At 37.6% G+C, this 23,679-nt stretch overlaps 2 protein-coding genes across 8 annotated transcripts in view; both read left to right on the top strand.

The window, feature by feature from the left end:
* Window positions 1-10,292, top strand: part of LOC143753432 (ral guanine nucleotide dissociation stimulator) — a 31,851-nt gene extending 21,559 nt beyond the window's left edge. The window contains exons 3-5 of the mRNA XM_077245739.1: window positions 1,018-1,266; window positions 7,141-7,255; window positions 8,802-10,292. Of these exons, the coding sequence (XP_077101854.1) occupies window positions 1,018-1,266; window positions 7,141-7,255; window positions 8,802-8,977 (540 nt within the window). The 3' untranslated portion in view covers window positions 8,978-10,292. The remainder of the gene's footprint in view (window positions 1-1,017; window positions 1,267-7,140; window positions 7,256-8,801) is intronic.
* Window positions 10,293-11,308: 1,016 nt separating this feature from the next.
* plgrkt (plasminogen receptor, C-terminal lysine transmembrane protein) overlaps window positions 11,309-23,679 on the top strand; it is a 31,313-nt gene continuing 18,942 nt past the window's right edge. For all 7 annotated transcript variants that reach the window (XR_013207726.1, XR_013207728.1, XR_013207727.1 and 4 more), the window contains exons 1-2: window positions 11,309-11,421; window positions 12,759-12,840. Coding sequence is in view for 1 of the 7 variants with exons in the window: in XM_077245736.1 (XP_077101851.1) it covers window positions 12,760-12,840 (81 nt within the window). In the remaining 6 variants the exon portion in view is untranslated. The remainder of the gene's footprint in view (window positions 11,422-12,758; window positions 12,841-23,679) is intronic.

Below are 23,679 nucleotides of genomic sequence, written 5' to 3'. Positions count from 1 at the left end.
CTATCACTCACTCTATCTCTTATCTCACTCTCACTCACTCTCTATCACTATATCTCTTATCTCACTCTCACTCACTCTCTATCACTATATCTCTTATCTCACTCTCACTCTCTTATCTCACTCATTCTCACTCTATCACTCTCACTTTATCTCTTATCACTCTCACTCTCTTTTATCTCACTCACTCTATCTCTTATCTCACTCACTCTCTATCACTCACTCTATCTCTTATCTCACTCATTCTCACTCTCTATCTCTCTCATTCACTCTCTATCACTATATCTCTTATCTCACTCTCTATCACTCTCACTCACTCTCTATCACTATATCTCTTATCTCACTCTCACTCACTCTCTATCACTCACTCTCTTATCTCACTCACTCTCACTCTATCACTCTCACTCACTCTATCTCTTATCTCACTCACTCTCACTCTCTATCACTCTCACTCACTCTCTATCACTATATCTCTTATCTCACTCTCTATCACTCTCACTCACTCTCTATCACTATATCTCTTATCTCACTCTCACTCACTCTCTTATCTCACTCACTCTCACTCTATCACTCTCACTTTATCTCTTATCACTCTCACTCTTTTATCTCTTATCTCACTCACTCTCTATCACTCACTCTATCTCTTATCTCACTCACTCTATCTCTTATCTCACTCACTCTCACTCTCACTCACTCTCTATCACTATATCTCTTATCTCACTCACTCTCACTCTCTGTCGCTCTATCTCTTATCTCACTCCGTCTCTCGCCCGTCCAGTCATCTCTCTCATCCATTCTGGCCGAGCTCATCACCACTGCCGTTCATTGTTTCAGCGTTTCTGATGTGTGTGTCTTTTTGTTTGTGCGTGTGAGTGAGTGTGTGTTTGTGGTCACCACATGATGTGGTCAGACTGAGACTGTCGATTGTATCTGGTCTGGAATCATCATTCCTGTCACTAATTACATCAGAAACTCAAACGTTTTCAAATCCCTCTCTCCCCCCCCCTCTCTCTCCTGCAGTTCTGGGAGTCCTCTTCTCTGTCGTCTCTGGATGCTTCGGGTCTGGGTTCTGGTTCTGGTTCTGGCTCCAGCAGTGCCTCCTCGTCTTCGGTATCGGTCTCGCTCGCCCGCTCACACAAGCGCTCGGTGTCGGGCGTGTCCAGCTACTCGTCTCTCTCTCTGCCGCTCTACAACCAGCAGGTGGACGACTGCTGCATCATCAGAGTCAGCATGGACGTGGACAACGGAAACCTGTACAAGAGTATACTGGTGAGACTGGGAAATAATAAGGAGCATACTGGTGAGAGTGGGGACTAATGTAGAGCATACTGGTGAGACTGGGAAGAGCACTGGGAAGAGCATACTGGTGAGAGTGGGGACTAATGAAGAGCATACTGGTGAGACTGGGAGGAGCATACTGATGAGACTGGGAAATAATGAGGAGCATACTGGTGAGAGTGGGGACTAATGAAGGGCATACTGGTGAGACTGGGAAGAGCATACTGGTGAGAGTGGGGACTAATGAAGAGCATACTGGTGAGACTGGGAAATAATGAGGAGCATACTGGTGAGAGTGGGGACTAATGAAGAGCATACTGGTGAGACTGGGAGGAGCATACTGGTGAGAGTGGGGACTAATGAAGAGCATACTGGTGAGACTGGGAGGAACATACTGGTGAGAGTGGGGAATAATGAAGAGCATACTGGTAAGACTGGGAGGATCATACTGATGAGAGTGTGAAATAATAAAGAGCATACTGGTGAGACTGGGGAATAATGAAGAGCATACTGGTGAGAGTGGGGATTAATGAAGAGCATACTTGGTCAGACTGGGGAATAATGAAGAGCATACTGGTGAGACTGGGAGGAGCATACTGGTAAGAGTGATGACTAATGAAGAGCATACTGGTAAGAGTGGGGACTAATGAAGAGCATACTGGTGAGAGTGGGGACTAATGAAGAGCATACTGGTGAGAGTGGGGAATAATGAAGAGCATACTGGTGAGACTGGTGAATAATTAAGAGTATACTGGTGAGAGTGGGGAATAATGAAGAGCATACTGGTGAGACTGGTGAATAATGAAGAGCATACTGGTAAGAGTGGGGACTAATGAAGAGCATACTGGTGAGAGTGGGGACTAATGAAGAGCATACTGGTGAGAGTGGGGAATAATGAAGAGCATACTGGTGAGAGTGGGGATTAATTAAGAGTATACTGGTGAGAGGGGATTAATGAAGAGTATACTGGTGAGAGTGGGGAATAATGAAGAGTATACTGGTGAGAGTGGGGAATAATGAAGAGTATACTGGTGAGAGTGGGGATTAATGAAGAGTATACTGGTGAGAGTGGGGAATAATGAAGAGTATACTGGTGAAAGTGGGGAATAATGAAGAGCATACTGGAGAAACTGGGGAATAATGAAGAGCATACTGGTGAGAGTGGGGAATAATGAAGAGTATACTGGTGAGACTGGGAGGAGCATACTGGTAAGAGTGATGACTAATGAAGAGCATACTGGTAAGAGTGGGGACTAATGAAGAGCATACTGGTGAGAGTGGGGACTAATGAAGAGCATACTGGTGAGAGTGGGGAATAATGAAGAGCATACTGGTGAGACTGGTGAATAATTAAGAGTATACTGGTGAGAGTGGGGAATAATGAAGAGCATACTGGTGAGACTGGTGAATAATGAAGAGCATACTGGTAAGAGTGGGGAATAATGAAGAGCATACTGGAGAAACTGGGGAATAATGAAGAGCATACTTGGTCAGACTGGGGAATAATGAAGAGCATACTGGTGAGACTGGGAGGAGCATACTGGTAAGAGTGATGACTAATGAAGAGCATACTGGTAAGAGTGGGGACTAATGAAGAGCATACTGGTGAGAGTGGGGACTAATGAAGAGCATACTCGTGAGAGTGGGGAATAATGAAGAGCATACTGGTGAGACTGGTGAATAATTAAGAGTATACTGGTGAGAGTGGGGAATAATGAAGAGCATACTGGTGAGACTGGTGAATAATGAAGAGCATACTGGTAAGAGTGGGGACTAATGAAGAGCATACTGGTGAGAGTGGGGACTAATGAAGAGCATACTGGTGAGAGTGGGGAATAATGAAGAGCATACTGGTGAGAGGGGATTAATGAAGAGCATACTGGTGATACTGGGGACTAATAAAGAGCATACTGGTGAGAGTGGGAAATAGTGAAGAGCATACTGGTGAGAGTGGGGATTAATGAAGAGCATACTGGTTAGACGGGATTAATTAGGAGCATACTGGTAAAAGTGGGGATTAATGAAGAGCATACTGGGGAATAATGAAGAGCATACTGGTGAGAGTGGGGATTAATTAAGAGTATACTGGTGAGAGTGGGGAATAATGAAGAGCATACTTGGTGAGAGTGGGGATTAATGAAGAGTATACTGGTGAGAGTGGGGAATAATGAAGAGTATACTGGTGAGAGTGGGGAATAATGAAGAGCATACTGGTGAGAGTGGGGAATAATGAAGAGCATACTGGTGAGAGTGGGGAATAATGAAGAGCATACTGGTGAGAGTGGGGAATAATGAAGAGCATACTTGGTGAGAGTGGGGATTAATGAAGAGTATACTGGTGAGAGTGGGGAATAATGAAGAGCATACTGGTGAGAGTGGGGAATAATGAAGAGCATACTGGTGAGAGTGGGGAATAATGAAGAGCATACTTGGTGAGAGTGGGGATTAATGAAGAGTATACTGGTGAGAGTGGGGAATAATGAAGAGCATACTGGTGAGAGTGGGGAATAATGAAGAGCATACTGGTGAGAGTGGGGAATAATGAAGAGTATACTGGTGAGAGTGGGGATTAATGAAGAGTATACTGGAAAAACTGGGGAATAATGAAGAGCATACTGGTGAGAGTGGTGAATAATGAAGAGCATACTGGAGAAACTGGGAAATAATGAAGAGCATACTGGTAAGAGTGGGGATTAATGAAGAGCATACTTGGTGAGACTGGGGAATAATGAAGAGCATACTGGTGAGAGTGGGGATTAATGAAGAACATACTGGTGAGACTGGGGACTAATAAAGAGCATATTGGTGAGACTGGGAAATAATGAAGAGCATACTGGTGAGACTGGTGAATAATGAAGAGCATACTGGTAAGAGTGGGGACTAATGAAGAGCATACTGGTGAGAGTGGGGACTAATGAAGAGCATACTGGTGAGAGTGGGGATTAATGAAGAACATACTGGTGAGACTGGGGACTAATAAAGAGCATATTGGTGAGACTGGGAAATAATGAAGAGCATACTGGTGAGACTGGTGAATAATGAAGAGCATACTGGTAAGAGTGGGGACTAATGAAGAGCATACTGGTGAGAGTGGGGAATATGAAGAGCATACTGGTGAGAGGGGATTAATGAAGAGCATACTGGTGATACTGGGGACTAATAAAGAGCATACTGGTGAGAGTGGGAAATAGTGAAGAGCATACTGGTGAGAGTGGGGATTAATGAAGATCATACTGGTTAGACGGGATTAATTAGGAGCATACTGGTAAAAGTGGGGATTAATGAAGAGCATACTGGAGAAACTGGGGAATAATGAAGAGCATACTGGTGAGAGTGGGGATTAATTAAGAGTATACTGGTGAGAGGGGATTAATGAAGAGTATACTGGTGAGAGTGGGGAATAATGAAGAGTATACTGGTGAGAGTGGGGAATAATGAAGAGTATACTGGTGAGAGTGGGGAATAATGAAGAGTTTACTGGTGAGAGTGGGGAATAATGAAGAGTATACTGGTGAGAGTGGGGAATAATGAAGAGCATACTGGTGAGAGTGGGGAATAATGAAGAGTATACTGGTGAGAGTGGGGAATAATGAAGAGCATACTGGTGAGAGTGGGGAATAATGAAGAGCATACTGGTGAGAGTGGGGAATAATGAAGAGTATACTGGTTTAGTGGGGAATAATGAAGAGCATACTGGTGAGAGTGGGGAATAATGAAGAGTATACTGGTGAGAGTGGGGAATAATGAAGAGCATACTGGTGAGAGTGGGGAATAATGAAGAGCATACTGGTGAGAGTGGGGAATAATGAAGAGTATATTGGTGAGAGTGGGGAATAATGAAGAGCATACTGGTGAGAGTGGGGAATAATGAAGAGTATACTGGTGAGAGTGGGGATTAATTAAGAGTATACTGGTGAGAGTGGGGAATAATGAAGAGCATACTGGTGAGAGTGGGGAATAATTAAGAGTATACTGGTGAGAGTGGGGAATAATGAAGAGCATACTGGTGAGAGTGGGGAATAATGAAGAGCATACTGGTGAGAGTGGGGATTAATGAAGAACATACTGGTGAGAGTGGGGAATAATTAAGAGTATACTGGTGAGAGTGGGGAATAATGAAGAGCATACTGGTGAGAGTGGGGAATAATGAAGAGCATACTGGTGAGAATGGGGAATAATGAAGAGTATACTGGTGAGAGTGGGGAATAATGAAGAGCATACTGGTGAGAGTGGGGAATAATGAAGAGTATACTGGTGAGAGTGGGGAATAATGAAGAGCATACTGGTGAGAGTGGGGAATAATGAAGAGCATACTGGTGAGACTGGTGAATAATGAAGAGCATACTGGTGAGAGTGGGGAATAATGAAGAGCATACTGGTGAGAGTGGGGAATAATGAAGAGCATACTGGTGAGAGTGGGGAATAATGAAGAGCATACTGGTGAGAGTGGGGAATAATGAAGAGCATACTGGTGAGAGTGGGGAATAATGAAGAGCATACTGGTGAGAATGGGGAATAATGAAGAGCATACTGGTGAGAGTGGGGAATAATGAAGAGCATACTGGTGAGAGTGGGGAATAATGAAGAGCATACTGGTGAGAATGGGGAATAATGAAGAGCATACTGGTGAGAGTGGGGAATAATGAAGAGCATACTGGTGAGAGTGGGGAATAATGAAGAGTATACTGGTGAGAGTGGGGAATAATGAAGAGCATACTGGTGAGAGTGGGGAATAATGAAGAGCATACTGGTGAGAGTGGGGAATAATGAAGAGTATACTGGTGAGAGTGGGGAATAATGAAGAGCATACTGGTGAGAGTGGGGAATAATGAAGAGCATACTGGTGAGAGTGGGGAATAATAACGAGATCTAGATAATTTCCCCGGGTTCGAATCCACTGTGAGACACCAATGTGTCCCTGAGCAAGACACTTAACCCCTAGTTGCTCCAGATGCGTGCGACCTCTGACATATATAGCAATTGTAAGTCGCTTTGGATAAAAGCGTCAGCTAAATGAATAAATGTAAATGTAAATTTGTTCTCACCTGTTTTCAGATCTTACATCGGACATAAATTCTCAGCAGTACCAAAACTGTTTATCATATAAAGTAAACAAAACTTGGACTATTAACATTAATTACCATGAGATACAGTGATGCTTACAAGTTTGATGCCTTTAGTTTTTGTTTTTTTTGGCCTGATGATACAGTCAAACCAAAATTATTCAGACACCAGATATAATTTTTTACTAGTGGGTGCAATTGGTTGAGCTAAACTGGTATTAACTAATTGTGTAGTTAAATTTAACAGCTGACTGACATTCAACATAATTCATATGTGAGACAGTCTAACAGAAGGAAGGACAAAACCAGTGACATATCAACTGATTTAATAACTCTTGTCCTTTTTTACTACCATTTTCTAAACTATAGTGAATAAACTGTGATAATATGAGAAATGTTGAAGGTGTCTGAATATATTTGGGTTAGACTATCGTCATCTAGTCATATCACTATACACAAATACTGCACAGATCTTTGTGTTCTTTCATTCATTGACCCAGGAGTAAATATCTATTGGACAAAGTTTATGAACTTCTATCAGCTGATTTAAAGAGGATTATTAGAGTTTCATTGATTCGGTGGGAATTTATAAAGTCTGATTGCACTATAGGTCCTATTTATCCAGATTTTCAGGAAAGTCTCAAGGGTTCGCAAACATTATTTTGGAGCCACTGGCTCTTAAAATTGCTGACTTTTGATAATTTGACTCCAAAACTGTCAATTTATGCTTGCTGAAAGTGAACTTGTGTTCCATGTGCTCTCAGGATGTGTGTGTGATAGTCTGTGTGTGTGTTTGTTCCAGGTCACCAGTCAGGATAAGACTCCTGCTGTAGTGAGGAAAGCCATGGTCAAACACAACCTGGACCGCGAGCGTGCCGAGGATTACGAGCTGGTGCAGAAAATCAGTGAGGAGAAGGGTCAGTCATCAGAAAACACATATGAATACAGTGTGTGAGTGAGTGAGTGTGTGTTTGTATGTCTGAGTTTGTGTGACAGGGTTCATACAAGGTGCTTGAATTTGAGTTTTTGAAATTTAAGTCCTGGAAAACCCTTGAAAACAGCCATATATATGAAAAGGTATTTGGATAGTGCTCTGATTATTGAAAGACAATATATGTGAAGTTAGTGTTTAATTTTATTGATAAAACAATCTTTTCATGCAAAATTGAAGCTGCAGCCCGTCTGATATAGAGGCATTTTGCACAGCTATGAGCGTCATATTGCTCATATTAATATCCAATAGTGGTGTAACGATACACGTATTCGTATTGAACCGTTCGGCACGAGGCTTTCGGTTCGGTGCGCATCATGAACCCAACAATTCATTTGACCATTGGAACCATGGAAGTTTGGCAGGAATAGTAAAATGCTTTCAAGGAGGCCTACGTCACACATATTTTTCCAGCACTTCAAAACTGAAATATTATCATATTTAAATGTTATTTCAAGGATTCAAAGATTACCCCCTTTTTTAAAACTAAAAGTTTCAAGATTTAGGAAAACTCACACTTATTTAAAAATAAAAAAGACATTAAATTACCATTGTAACCAGTATGTGGCTGCCATTTCCACTCCCAAATATAATTGTTTTAATCGTTTTGCTTTTGAATTTCGTTTTGCTTATTATCTCGTCATTATGAATAAAAATGCCCCCCTTAAAATGTTCATCTGGAGCCTTGCAAACTTAAAATAAAACTGCACATTGTAATTTCTGTAATTTAAGTGTATTTATTACCAAGGCATTTGTCAGTTATAAAGTTAAGTGTGAATAACTGCAGGAGGATTTAAATGTTCTGCCTGTGCGAATAAAATCACCTTATAAGCCTTTTTAAAAATCAAGGAAATTTCTCTGGCATTCCTTTCTTTTTGCTGTATCGTATCGTACCAACCCGTGAATTTTGTGAACCGTTAAACCCCTAATATCCAAGTATATGATACAGCTTTTATTCTTCAGGTCAGTCATATATTCATGAGAGAAAAAAATCTGTTTGAATAAGGAAAGCGACATCTTTGTCATAGTATCCTTTCAGTGGTTAAAATAATCACAGTCATTGCATTTGCTGCACTTTATTTGTATAATTACTTCATAAGTTTAAGTTTATTTTTATTGATCCGTTCACCTTTTTTAGACTTTGAAGGATAAAAAAGATACTGTTAGCCAAGTGAGATCTCTGATTGTACTCCTTGAAAACCAAAAAAGTAGTTCTTGAAAGTCCTGGAATTTCATTTTACAGTGTCTGTACGAACCCTGGTGTGAGTGTGTGTGTGTGTGTGTGTGTGTGTGTGTGTGTGTGTGTGTGTGTGTGTGTGTGTGTGTGTGTGTGTGTGTGTGTGTGTGTGTGTGCAGTCATCATTAAACTATGAATACAGTATAAAACAAGCTAAAAATGACTAGTATAAACAGTACCTGCTCTGATTTTTGCGTCATCATCTTTCAGTGATTATTCTGTTATTCTGTCTCAGAGCTGAAGATTCCCGACAACGCCAACGTTTTTTACGCCATGAACTCGACAGCCAACTATGACTTTGTCCTGAAGAAGAGAGGTTTCCCGCGAGGAAGCCGAAGCAAACACGTGGCCAGCTCTACTCTTCCTCGCATGAAGCAGAAAGGGCTGAAGATCGCCAAGGGAATCTTCTGAGTCTCCTAACTCGTGTAGTTTGAATCCCGAGTGGACCAATGTTGCGGTCGGCAGAACTGAGGTTTGGCAGGAACCAGGAAAACCTCACGCAAATCTGTGTTTACAGTCATTCCCCAATTTCCCAACGTTAGTCTGTGATGTCACGGATGTCAGCTGATCTGGACCGGAGCATTAGAGCAGCGAGTCGTGAACTACGGTCCCAGAATGCCACGTTCTCCGTCACATGATGCTGTGGTCATCTGGCTGATCACATGACACGCACGCATCATCAGAATGTTTTTCCTCGTTACGCTCAGGCCGATGACATATCTCATGCTTTGATTTCTCACGTTCATTCACTCATTCAGAGCAAGAAGTGGTTTTGTTGGTAAAAAAAAAAAGATAACAAAAGGAAAAGGTGTTTGTTTATCAATGAACAAGATGACCAGAATTCATAAGTCAATATTCGACTGTAGCGTTTGAAATAAAGGTGAAGATTTGAGGTGTTTCTTTCAGAGACATTGGCTGTGGTCGTGATGAACTGCACTGAGAAAAGAGAGAAACGACATGATGTGAATCTGCACACATAAAGATACAGTAACATGAATTGTAATGAGAGAATGTTTTGTTTTACCTGTAGTTCAGTGATGGTTCTTGACTGGATACACACAGCTGGGAGACACGGACCTGCCATATTCCTAGAATCCTTTATACGTGACTGTGCGAGTGTGTGTGTGTGTGTGTGTGTGCGTGCATGTGCTTGATATATGTTTTAATGTCTTTGTATGTGTGTTCATGTCTTGTGTTTCATGATGACAAAACCAAAAGGGCCAAAGATCTCTGCGCCTTTAAAGTCCAGTGAGATCAGCACTGCCTGTTCAGGAAACCAAACGTTTGCCAATATCTCTCAGATCCGATCAGAAATACACACATATCTGGTGCCATTTCTTTCTATTTAAGAAAAACACAAAAGAAAGACTCACACACTCTGGTTTTGTATGTTCTTTTTTGTAATTTTTGTACAATATGAATTGTCCTTTGTACTTTCGCATTTCATTTGGTTTGTGTGCGTGTGTGTATGTGTATTTATTGATTTGTAAATACTTTTTGTAGCATTGTACATTTAGTTTCTTCTCCCATGTAATTATAAATGAATATGTAAATATGAATATATCTATTGCGACGTTTATACCACTGCAATTAAGGGATTGTGTTTCTTTCAGCTTCTGTTCGTTGTCTTTTTTTCATGGTTTACATTTGATATTGTTTTTTCTTTATGATGCACTGTTTCTAATATTGGAGAAAACGACTAATAAACACATGCAGTGCGATTCAATCATAGTCTTGCTTTGTTAATAGTTTGATGAGAAAAAATGAATGAAGAAAAACTACAGTAATGTGGTCATTAGGTGGCGTTATTGTGATGCTTTCAGCTCTGAAGTTACAGAAATGATCAACGTGCATCATGAAATTAGGTCTTGTGTTCCACGTCTTCTGAAGCCAAACTTAAAAAAATATTCGATAATTTCCCTTCCAAGAAAGAGATGAAATCCCATGTTCTGCATTAAGAATAAAAAAAGCATTGACGTCTGACGTGTAATCGAACATGACGCACTTGAATAAGAAGAATGGAAAATGACATTTCCGATATATATATATATATATATATATATATATATATACATATATATATATATACACGAGAGCTCCTAGGCACACTTTTACCTTTTACTGCAAAGAAAAGGCATGTAAAACATAAAACACAAACAAGCAAACCATCTGCTATTAAAATTAATTTTGATTAAAGACCAAGTGCTAAAATGTATTTCTCCAAGAAAAGTTGAGTAACTGAACATTATGAAAGGTTTTTAAGTAAAAACCTGTCAGACGCGATGGCCGAATCTTTCCTCACAACTTAATGACCGTTAAATTATCTTCAGTTTGAATTATTTGCCGCTCTTGCTGAACAGACACCGCGAACGGTCACGTGATACATGATAATTACTCAGCGCTGGACCAATAACAGCATTCTGGATTTTATTTCTGTATATGATATTTTAGTTTAATCATTCTACAGAGCTTATACATTTACATGCCATTAAAAGACGCAGAAACAAAAGTAATTTGTCAAAGAGCCAACACTTGATTACTCTTCATTTAGCCATTCTCTAGTTTATGCAATTAATACACTTTTTTAAAAATTGTGCTGAGATTTGAAAGCTGTTTGAGGCTTATTTCACCCCGGAATACAATAATTAGCCATTAGGAGCAACTTTTCGACAATTTACAATTCCATTGCTTCTGTTTGTTGACGTCTGCATTCAACAACCAATGAGAGTCGAGGGCGAGAAGCCTAGCCAATGAGGTGCGAGACGGTTTGTGCGTCAGTGACGTGGCGTCAGTGTGAGACAGACAGAGCTCGTGTGCCCTTGGCTTTTATTAACGACAGAATCATATTTACAAAGGTATGATCGACATTCAGATGTGATTTATGCTGTTAACAATCTTTACTTTAAAGCTCATGTGCGGTAACAAACCCCAGAGTTTATTAAGGGCGAGCTGGTTACAGATCGGTTAGTTTCCCACGAGATCATCAAATCCACATTAAACCCAGATATTATTGTTTTCAACTTCAGATTGTTGGCATATTATTTAACTCGAGATATTATTTGCGTTCTGAATAACTGAACTCGCCTTGATTCCAGTCATTAATCCTGATCAAATGTGCTCATTCTTTATCAAGATTCTGTTCAGTTTTACAGTTATCTCACGACACATGTGCTTCATATTTCACTTCAACATTGAAAATTAAACCATAGTTGCTAAATTGTGGCATTTTTGATATAATGATCAGGACACTTTATTCCCCGTTCCAGTTTACTGTGATTAAAATTGCACTTACAGAAAAAACATTGCGAACATGTGAAATACATGTGAAAACAATGCTCCATCACTATACATTTTTTGCATTACATGTATGAAAATTAATGTTTGAGTGAGTGTGTGTTTGTGCGTGAGTGTGTGTTTGTGAGTGCGTGAATGAGTGTTGTGGGTGAGTGAGTGTGTGTTTGTGTGAGTGTGCGTGAGTGCGTGCGTGTGTGTTTGTGCGTGAGTGAGTGTGTGTTTGTGAGTGTGCGTTTGTGCGTGAGTGAGTGAATGTGTGTTTGTGAGTGCGTGTTTGTGCGTGAGTGTGTGTGAGTGCGTGCGTGTGTGTTTGTGCGTGAGTGAGTGAATGTGTGTTTGTGAGTGAGTGCGTGCGTGTGTTTGTGCGTGAGTGAGTGTATGTTTGTGAGTGTGTGTTTGTGCGTGAGTGAGTGTGTGTTTGTGCGTGAGTGAGTGTGTGTTTGTGAGTGTGTGAGTGAATGTGTGTTTGTGAGTGAGTGTGTGTTTGTTTGTGCGTGTGTGTTTGTGCGTGAGTGAGTGTGTGTTTGTGCGTGTGTGTTTGTGCGTGTGTGTTTGTGAGTGAGTGAGTGTGTGTTTGTGCGTGTGTGTTTGTGCGTGAGTGAGTGTATGTTTGTGAGTGTGTGTTTGTGCGTGAGTGAGTGTGTGTTTGTGAGTGTGTGTTTGTGCGTGAGTGAGTGTGTGTTTGTGAGTGTGTGAGTGAATGTGTGTTTGTGAGTGAGTGAGTGTGTGTTTGTGCGTGTGTGTTTGTGCGTGAGTGAGTGTGTGTTTGTGAGTGTGTGTTTGTGAGTGAGGGTGTGTGTGTTTGTGAGTGAGGGTGTGTGTGTTTGTGCGTGTGTGAGTGTGTGTTTGTGAGTGAGGGTGTGTGTTGTGATCTTCTGTCTCTTCTTCTCTTCTACAGGATGGGTTTTCTTCTCTCTAAATCTATGGATCAGAGTCTCCAGAAACAGCAGGAGTTCATGTTGATCAGCGGGAGAATGCAGGTGTGTGTGTGTATGAGAGAGAGTGTGTGAGTGTGAGTGTGTGTGAGTGTGAGTGTGTGATGTGAGTGTGAGTGTGTGTGTGATGAATCATCATCACCTGAGAATCTGACAGATTATGAAGTTTGGCTCGTAAAGCTCAGGTTTGTGATTCTCAGCTGAGGATTGTTGATCACTTTATAATAAGTTCTCATTAATTAATGCATTAGTGAACATGAACTAGCAATGAAAATATGTTTTAAAAACATCTTTATATCTTTGTTAATATTATTTTAGTAAAAATATAATTGTTCTTGTTAGTTCACAGTGCATTAACAAATAGAGCTTTGGATTTTACAAATGTATTAATGTTGAAATTAACATAAACTAAGATTTATAAATGCAGAAGTATTGATCATAACGAACCAATGTTAATCAATGAGACGTGACTCTAAGAGTTCGTGTGTTTATATATATATATATTTACAGTAATGGCCAGAAGTGACATGGAGACGGATATTTTTAATGAGTCTACAAGTTCGAATAAACCATCAAAATTTAAGAAAAATATTTTATATTTTAATTTTGAATGAAGAACGAAACACTAAAGTTGGTTAATGTATTTATCGGAGAAGATTATTTGGCAAAAAAGGCAAAACTACACAGACAGATTTTATTTTATTATGTGAAGAAAATGTACAGAAAAACAAAAAGCAACATAATCAGTTTTGAATATTCATCATTTCTTTGTTTGACAGTCTGGACTAAAATTACGTTACATTGTGTTAATCTCACTAATAAAACAATCGACTCCAAACATAACGGCACAATGTTAAGTTATTAGTATTTGAGGTGATGATGTCACTTCCTGCTCTGCTGTATTATATGGACATCAATTAAACTCGCTCTATATTTCATCACAGCTCGAGTTTCTTCTTTTCACGTGTCAGAAACACAAACAGGACAAGCGTTCGATATCGTCAAACTTGTGTTTCCATTTCACCACAGAAAGCCGTTACACAGATGATGATGATGATGATGAAGAGGGTCACGTGACTCTGGTGTTTCTGGCCTTCGGACGCTCATAAACACTGGTTATCTTCCACAATCTAATAACGTCCTCCAGCTCCAGAAATGTGCATCATCTTTCTGAATATTGTTCTTACTCACTGAACATCATATTTACTCATGTGTGGATCAGGACCGATCCTGATGCTCTCCAGCGTTTGATAGAACAAAATCGAAATTCAGACTAATGACATTTTAATTGTCCTGAAAAGGCGAGATGATGAAGTGTGTGTGTTGTGTTGCGTGTGTGTTGTGTGTGAGGAGAACGCAATTATGGTCTGATAGCCGCGACTCATAAACTTGCTATGCAAATGTCCATTTTTCTGTCCCTAGCCTTTGCAGAAATATTACACTCAAAACACTTTAGGGTTCATTTCTTTACATTTTAAAATAAAACAAAATGTTATTTGAACAATTACACCTTTAGCCATCAATGTGGCAATATTAGATTTTTAATGAATTATATGGAGTTCCCCACAGTCGTGTGCAGAGCGAAAATGCTGTACTTTTGTCATTAACAGGGTTTTCCACCATTTAAAATACAATAATGTACACATAACTATCAAATATATTATGTAAATGACATAAGTAGTGATAACCCGGAGATGTGTCACTGGTTACCGTTAAACAAAAATCTCTTATTTTGAAATAAAACCCAACTGATGACATCACTCGAAGTTAATCCTCTCTCCAGTTATCAGACATTCTCTCATTTATCTCATGTTTCATATGAAGCTTTTGGTTGAACTCACTGGATGACCTGCGTTATTGTTAGGGAATTGTACAAATCTAGAATACAAATGGATTAAACTGCTTAATTTAGTTAGTATACAATGATTGACAACATTGGCTTGTTGCAGCCACTTTAGGTCTGTACTGGACTATGGTGATGTTATATATATATGTGCATCTTCACAGAGTTTACATGCTTTAGACACTGAGGTTCGTAACAAATCTTAAAACCCTCACTCATCGTTGTGTGTGTGCTCGGGTCTGCTTCGTGCAGTTACTCTCTCTGTTCCAGTGGTGCTGGATTGGGTAGATTTGCTGCTCTCACTGACTGGAATAATCTGCAAAGTACGTAGAAACTGAGGGAGCTGGTTTCATTGGACATTATCAAAGTACTTTTAAACGAATGTAGTTTTACATTGTATGCCAAATGTAACAATTTAGTCTCATCTACATAATTATAGTTGAAGAATAATGATCTTTGGTCTTATGTGTGTTACTGTCTTTTTTTTAAATAACACCTTAAAGTAAATGTCACATGTGACAAGATCGTAATTTTACATCCATTTAATTCTGCTCCACTCAAAAGTTCAGATTACCTGATTTTAACTGGTTTTAAAAGCCGTCGTTATAGCGAATACATGGCTGCGCAAATGAACTAACATCATTCAAGCACACTTTTAACAAACCTGATTAAAATAAATAAACCATAATCTCCTTATTTGTTGCATTATTATTTTATTTTTTTCTGTAACTCTGAATACATGTGCAGAAAAAAAATTGAAATAATATTTCATAAAAACCTTTAATATTGCCAAAGAAATAAGGGTAACACCAGTGACAAAGGGTAGGGTGGGGGGGGTGGGTGGTGGTGATGATGGCGCAGTGGATAACACACATGCTTGTGGTGTGAGAGACCCGGGTTCGAATCCACTGTGAGACACCAATGTGTCCCTGAGCAAGACACTTAACCCCTAGTTGCTCCAGAGGCGTGCGACCTCTGACATATATAGCAATTGTAAGTCGCTTTGGATAAAAGCGTCAGCTAAATGAATAAATGTGTGTGTGTGGTGTTTATATACTCTGTTTCTTTTGTTAGCGTGTGACTAACCCTGATAACCAAAACCAGCTTAAACTGGGTTCATCTGGGCTCTCGTTTATAAAACTGTGTGTGATCCTGTGGCGAGCGCCAGAACCTCCATAATCCCAGTCAGAGGAAGAGTGTGCACGTGCGTCTCCTCCCGAAATAACCATATATGAGCGGACAACGCTTCGGTTTACTATATCCTCATCTGCATATCATTTGCATAATCAAGCACCATCCACGTGATTCCATGTTTAACGGAACAAGACATCAGGAGAATATGAGATACGGATGTGCGTCACATGACAGAGCTAAAAATCATTTAGTAACCGATCCTTGCCTTGTGTTTGAATTAATAAATCACAATAGTCTAAAATACATCTTTTCCACTGCCCAAATAGTATTTTTAATTGCTTTATATTTTTAGTGGAAACAGATAGGCCTTATTGTGTGATGATTATTATCATTATTATATTTCCTCAGAGCTCGAGTTCTGCTGTTATCATGCGCTCAGCAAACATTAACACACAGCATGTGTTCAACAGCAGCGCATTCACTACTAATATTTCTATTTATTCGAATATAAAAAAAAATAGAAATCAGGTGTAAAACATAATTTAAATCATTCTTTTATGCATTTAAACCGTTATTGTGAACATGCACTCTATTTATGATTAGGACTCATAATGAGGATTTAAAGGGATAGTTCACCCAAAAATGAAGATTAGCCCATGATTTACTCACTCTCAACTCATCCTAGGTGTATCTGACATTCTTCCCTCAGACAAATACAATCAGAGTTATATTAAACATGTCCTGGCTCTTCCAAGCTTTACAATTCCAGTGAATGACCGTATGTCTTTGGAATTCCATAAAAATGCATCTGTCCATCATAAAAGTGCATCTGTCCATCATAAAAGTGCATCTGTCCATCATTAGTGCATCTGTCCATCATAAAAGTGCATCTATCCATCATAAAAGTGCATCTGTCCATCATAAAAGTGCATCTGTCCATCATAAAAGTGCATCTATCCATCATAAAAGTGCATCTGTCCATCATAAAAGTGCATCTATCCATCATAAAAGTGAATATATCAATCATAAAAGTGAATATATCAATCATAAAAGTGCATCTATCCATCATAAAAGTGCATCTGTCCATCATAAAAGTGCATCTATCCATCATAAAAGTGAATATATCAATCATAAAAGTGAATATATCAATCATAAAAGTGCATCTATCCATCATAAAAGTGCATCTTTCCATCATAAAAGTGCATCTCTCCATCATAAAAGTGCATCTGTCCATCATAAAAGTGCATCTATCCATCATAAAAGTGCATCTGTCCATCATAAAAGTGCATCTATCCATCATAAAAGTGAATATATCAATCATAAAAGTGCATCTATCCATCAAAGTGCATCTGTCCATCATAAAAGTGCATCTATCCATCATAAAAGTGAATATATCAATCATAAAAGTGCATCTGTCCATCATAAAAGTGCATCTATCCATCATAAAAGTGCATCTATCCATCATAAAAGTGCATCTATCCATCATAAAAGTGAATATATCAATCATAAAAGTGAATATATCAATCATAAAAGTGAATATATCAATCATAAAAGTGCATCTATCCATCATAAAAGTGCATCTGTCCATCATAAAAGTGCATATCCATCATAAAAGTGCATCTATCATAAAAGTGCATCTGTCCATCATAAAAGTGCATCTGTCCATCATAAAAGTGCATATCCATCATAAAAGTGCATATCCATCATAAAAGTGCATCTGTCCATCATAAAAGTGCATCTGTCCATCATAAAAGTGCATATCCATCATAAAAGTGCATCTGTCCATCATAAAAGTGCATCTGTCCATCATAAAAGTGCATCTATCCATCATAAAAGTGCATCTATCCATCATAAAAGTGCATCTGTCCATCATAAAAGTGCATATCCATCATAAAAGTGCATCTATCCATCATAAAAGTGCATCTATCCATCATAAAAGTCCATCTGTCCATCATAAAAGTGCATCTATCCATCATAAAAGTGCATATCCATCATAAAAGTGCATCTGTCCATCATAAAAGTGCATATCCATCATAAAGTGCATCTATCCATCATAAAAGTGCATCTATCCATCATAAAAGTGCATATCCATCATAAAAGTGCATCTATCCATCATAAAAGTGCATCTGTCCATCATAAAAGTGCATCTCTCCATCATAAAAGTGCATCTGTCCATCATAAAAGTGCATCTATCCATCATAAAAGTGCATCTGTCCATCATAAAAGTGCATCTATCCATCATAAAAGTGAATATATCAATCATAAAAGTGAATATATAAATCATAAAAGTGCATCTGTCCATCATAAAAGTGCATCTATCCATCATAAAAGTGCATCTATACATCATAAAAGTGAATATATCAATCATAAGTGAATATATCAATCATAAAAGTGAATATATCAATCAGAAGTGCATCTGTCCATCATAAAAGTGCATCTGTCCATCATAAAAGTGCATATCCATCATAAAAGTGCATCTATCATAAAAGTGCATCTGTCCATCATAAAAGTGCATCTATCCATCATAAAAGTGCATCTGTCCATCATAAAAGTGCATATCCATCATAAAAGTGCATCTGTCCATCATAAGTGCATCTATCCATCATAAAAGTGCATCTGTCCATCATAAAAGTGCATATCCATCATAAAAGTGCATCTGTCCATCATAAAAGTGCATATCCATCATAAAGTGCATCTATCCATCATAAAAGTGCATCTATCCATCATAAAAGTGCATATCCATCATAAAAGTGCATCTATCCATCATAAAAGTGCATCTGTCCATCATAAAAGTGCATCTGTCCATCATAAAAGTGCATCTATCCATCATAAAAGTGCATCTGTCCATCATAAAAGTGCATCTATCCATCATAAAAGTGAATATATCAATCATAAAAGTGAATATATCAATCATAAAAGTGCATCTGTCCATCATAAAAGTGCATCTATCATCATAAAAGTGCATCTATCCATCATAAAAGTGAATATATCAATCATAAAAGTGAATATATCAATCATAAAAGTGAATATATCAATCATAAAAGTGAATATATCAATCATAAAAGTGCATCTGTCCATCATAAAAGTGCATATCCATCATAAAAGTGCATCTATCATAAAAGTGCATCTGTCCATCATAAAAGTGCATCTATCCATCATAAAAGTGCATCTGTCCATCATAAAAGTGCATATCCATCATAAAAGTGCATCTGTCCATCATAAAAGTGCATCTATCCATCATAAAAGTGCATCTGTCCATCATAAAAGTGCATATCCATCATAAAAGTGCATCTATCCATCATACAAGTGCATCTATCCATCATAAAAGTGCATCTGTCCATCATAAAAGTGCATATCCATCATAAAAGTGCATCTATCCATCATAAAAGTGCATCTATCCATCATAAAAGTGCATATCATCATAAAAGTGCATCTATCCATCATAAAAGTGCATCTGTCCATCATAAAAGTGCATCTATCCATCATAAAAGTGCATCTATCCATCATAAAAGTGCATCTGTCCATCATAAAAGTGCATATCCATCATAAAAGTGCATCTGTCCATCATAAGTGCATCTATCCATCATAAAAGTGCATCTGTCCATCATAAAAGTGCATATCCATCATAAAAGTGCATCTGTCCATCATAAAAGTGCATATCCATCATAAAGTGCATCTATCCATCATAAAAGTGCATCTATCCATCATAAAAGTGCATATCCATCATAAAAGTGCATCTATCCATCATAAAAGTGCATCTGTCCATCATAAAAGTGCATCTGTCCATCATAAAAGTGCATCTATCCATCATAAAAGTGCATCTGTCCATCATAAAAGTGCATCTATCCATCATAAAAGTGAATATATCAATCATAAAAGTGAATATATCAATCATAAAAGTGCATCTGTCCATCATAAAAGTGCATCTATCATCATAAAAGTGCATCTATCCATCATAAAAGTGAATATATCAATCATAAAAGTGAATATATCAATCATAAAAGTGAATATATCAATCACAAAAGTGAATATATCAATCATAAAAGTGCATCTGTCCATCATAAAAGTGCATATCCATCATAAAAGTGCATCTATCATAAAAGTGCATCTGTCCATCATAAAAGTGCATCTATCCATCATAAAAGTGCATCTGTCCATCATAAAAGTGCATATCCATCATAAAAGTGCATCTGTCCATCATAAAAGTGCATCTATCCATCATAAAAGTGCATCTGTCCATCATAAAAGTGCATATCCATCATAAAAGTGCATCTATCCATCATACAAGTGCATCTATCATCATGAAAGTGCATCTATCATCATAAAAGTGCATCTGTCCATCATAAAAGTGCATCTATCCATCATAAAAGTGCATCTGTCCATCATAAAAGTGCATCTGTCCATCATAAAAGTGCATCTATCCATCATAAAAGTGCATCTATCCATCATAAAAGTGCATCTGTCCATCATAAAAGTGCATATCCATCATAAAAGTGCATCTATCCATCATAAAAGTGCATCTATCCATCATAAAAGTCCATCTGTCCATCATAAAAGTGCATCTATCCATCATAAAAGTGCATATCCATCATAAAAGTGCATCTGTCCATCATAAAAGTGCATATCCATCATAAAGTGCATCTATCCATCATAAAAGTGCATCTATCCATCATAAAAGTGCATATCCATCATAAAAGTGCATCTATCCATCATAAAAGTGCATCTGTCCATCATAAAAGTGCATCTCTCCATCATAAAAGTGCATCTGTCCATCATAAAAGTGCATCTATCCATCATAAAAGTGCATCTGTCCATCATAAAAGTGCATCTATCCATCATAAAAGTGAATATATCAATCATAAAAGTGAATATATAAATCATAAAAGTGCATCTGTCCATCATAAAAGTGCATCTATCCATCATAAAAGTGCATCTATACATCATAAAAGTGAATATATCAATCATAAGTGAATATATCAATCATAAAAGTGAATATATCAATCAGAAGTGCATCTGTCCATCATAAAAGTGCATCTGTCCATCATAAAAGTGCATATCCATCATAAAAGTGCATCTATCATAAAAGTGCATCTGTCCATCATAAAAGTGCATCTATCCATCATAAAAGTGCATCTGTCCATCATAAAAGTGCATATCCATCATAAAAGTGCATCTGTCCATCATAAGTGCATCTATCCATCATAAAAGTGCATCTGTCCATCATAAAAGTGCATATCCATCATAAAAGTGCATCTGTCCATCATAAAAGTGCATATCCATCATAAAGTGCATCTATCCATCATAAAAGTGCATCTATCCATCATAAAAGTGCATATCCATCATAAAAGTGCATCTATCCATCATAAAAGTGCATCTGTCCATCATAAAAGTGCATCTGTCCATCATAAAAGTGCATCTATCCATCATAAAAGTGCATCTGTCCATCATAAAAGTGCATCTATCCATCATAAAAGTGAATATATCAATCATAAAAGTGAATATATCAATCATAAAAGTGCATCTGTCCATCATAAAAGTGCATATATCATCATAAAAGTGCATCTATCCATCATAAAAGTGAATATATCAATCATAAAAGTGAATATATCAATCATAAAAGTGAATATATCAATCATAAAAGTGAATATATCAATCATAAAAGTGCATCTGTCCATCATAAAAGTGCATATCCATCATAAAAGTGCATCTATCATAAAAGTGCATCTGTCCATCATAAAAGTGCATCTATCCATCATAAAAGTGCATCTGTCCATCATAAAAGTGCATATCCATCATAAAAGTGCATCTGTCCATCATAAAAGTGCATCTATCCATCATAAAAGTGCATCTGTCCATCATAAAAGTGCATATCCATCATAAAAGTGCATCTATCCATCATACAAGTGCATCTATCCATCATAAAAGTGCATCTGTCCATCATAAAAGTGCATATCCATCATAAAAGTGCATCTATCCATCATAAAAGTGCATCTATCCATCATAAAAGTGCATATCCATCATAAAAGTGCATCTATCCATCATAAAAGTGCATCTGTCCATCATAAAAGTGCATCTATCCATCATAAAAGTGCATCTATCCATCATAAAAGTGCATCTGTCCATCATAAAAGTGCATATCCATCATAAAAGTGCATCTGTCCATCATAAGTGCATCTATCCATCATAAAAGTGCATCTGTCCATCATAAAAGTGCATATCCATCATAAAAGTGCATCTGTCCATCATAAAAGTGCATATCCATCATAAAGTGCATCTATCCATCATAAAAGTGCATCTATCCATCATAAAAGTGCATATCCATCATAAAAGTGCATCTATCCATCATAAAAGTGCATCTGTCCATCATAAAAGTGCATCTGTCCATCATAAAAGTGCATCTATCCATCATAAAAGTGCATCTGTCCATCATAAAAGTGCATCTATCCATCATAAAAGTGAATATATCAATCATAAAAGTGAATATATCAATCATAAAAGTGCATCTGTCCATCATAAAAGTGCATCTATCATCATAAAAGTGCATCTATCCATCATAAAAGTGAATATATCAATCATAAAAGTGAATATATCAATCATAAAAGTGAATATATCAATCACAAAAGTGAATATATCAATCATAAAAGTGCATCTGTCCATCATAAAAGTGCATATCCATCATAAAAGTGCATCTATCATAAAAGTGCATCTGTCCATCATAAAAGTGCATCTATCCATCATAAAAGTGCATCTGTCCATCATAAAAGTGCATATCCATCATAAAAGTGCATCTGTCCATCATAAAAGTGCATCTATCCATCATAAAAGTGCATCTGTCCATCATAAAAGTGCATATCCATCATAAAAGTGCATCTATCCATCATACAAGTGCATCTATCCATCATAAAAGTGCATCTGTCCATCATAAAAGTGCATATCCATCATAAAAGTGCATCTATCCATCATAAAAGTGCATCTATCCATCATAAAAGTGCATCTGTCCATCATAAAAGTGCATATCCATCATAAAAGTGCATCTATCCATCATAAAAGTGCATCTGTCCATCATAAAAGTGCATCTATCCATCATAAAAGTGCATCTGTCCATCATAAAAGTGCATATCCATCATAAAAGTGCATCTGTCCATCATAAAAGTGCATATCCATCATAAAGTGCATCTATCCATCATAAAAGTGAATATATCAATCATAAAAGTGAATATATCAATCATAAAAGTGAATATATCAATCATAAAAGTGAATATATCAATCATAAAAGTGAATATATCAATCATAAAAGTGCATCTGTCCATCATAAAAGTGAATCTGTCCATCATAAAAGTGCATCTTTCCATCATAAAAGTGCATATCCATCATAAAAGTGCATCTATCATAAAAGTGCATCTGTCCATCATAAAAGTGCATCTATCCATCATAAAAGTGCATCTGTCCATCATAAAAGTGCATATCCATCATAAAAGTGCATCTGTCCATCATAAAAGTGCATCTATCCATCATAAAAGTGCATCTGTCCATCATAAAAGTGCATATCCATCATAAAAGTGCATCTGTCCATCATAAAAGTGCATATCCATCATAAAGTGCATCTATCCATCATAAAAGTGCATCTATCCATCATAAAAGTGCATATCCATCATAAAAGTGCATCTATCCATCATAAAAGTGCATCTGTCCATCATAAAAGTGCATCACTCCATCATAAAAGTGCATCTGTCCATCATAAAAGTGCATCTATCCATCATAAAAGTGCATCTGTCCATCATAAAAGTGCATCTATCCATCATAAAAGTGAATATATCAATCATAAAAGTGAATATATCAATCATAAAAGTGCATCTGTCCATCATAAAAGTGCATCTATCATCATAAAAGTGCATCTATCCATCATA

Source organism: Siphateles boraxobius, unplaced genomic scaffold (assembly GCF_051911475.1).
Source record: "Siphateles boraxobius isolate OS27281-9 unplaced genomic scaffold, OSU_SipBor_1 285, whole genome shotgun sequence".
Taxonomy (NCBI): Eukaryota; Metazoa; Chordata; class Actinopteri; order Cypriniformes; family Leuciscidae; genus Siphateles; species Siphateles boraxobius.
Note: the sequence above shows the minus strand (reverse complement) of the source record. Positions and strands in the feature narration are given on the sequence as shown.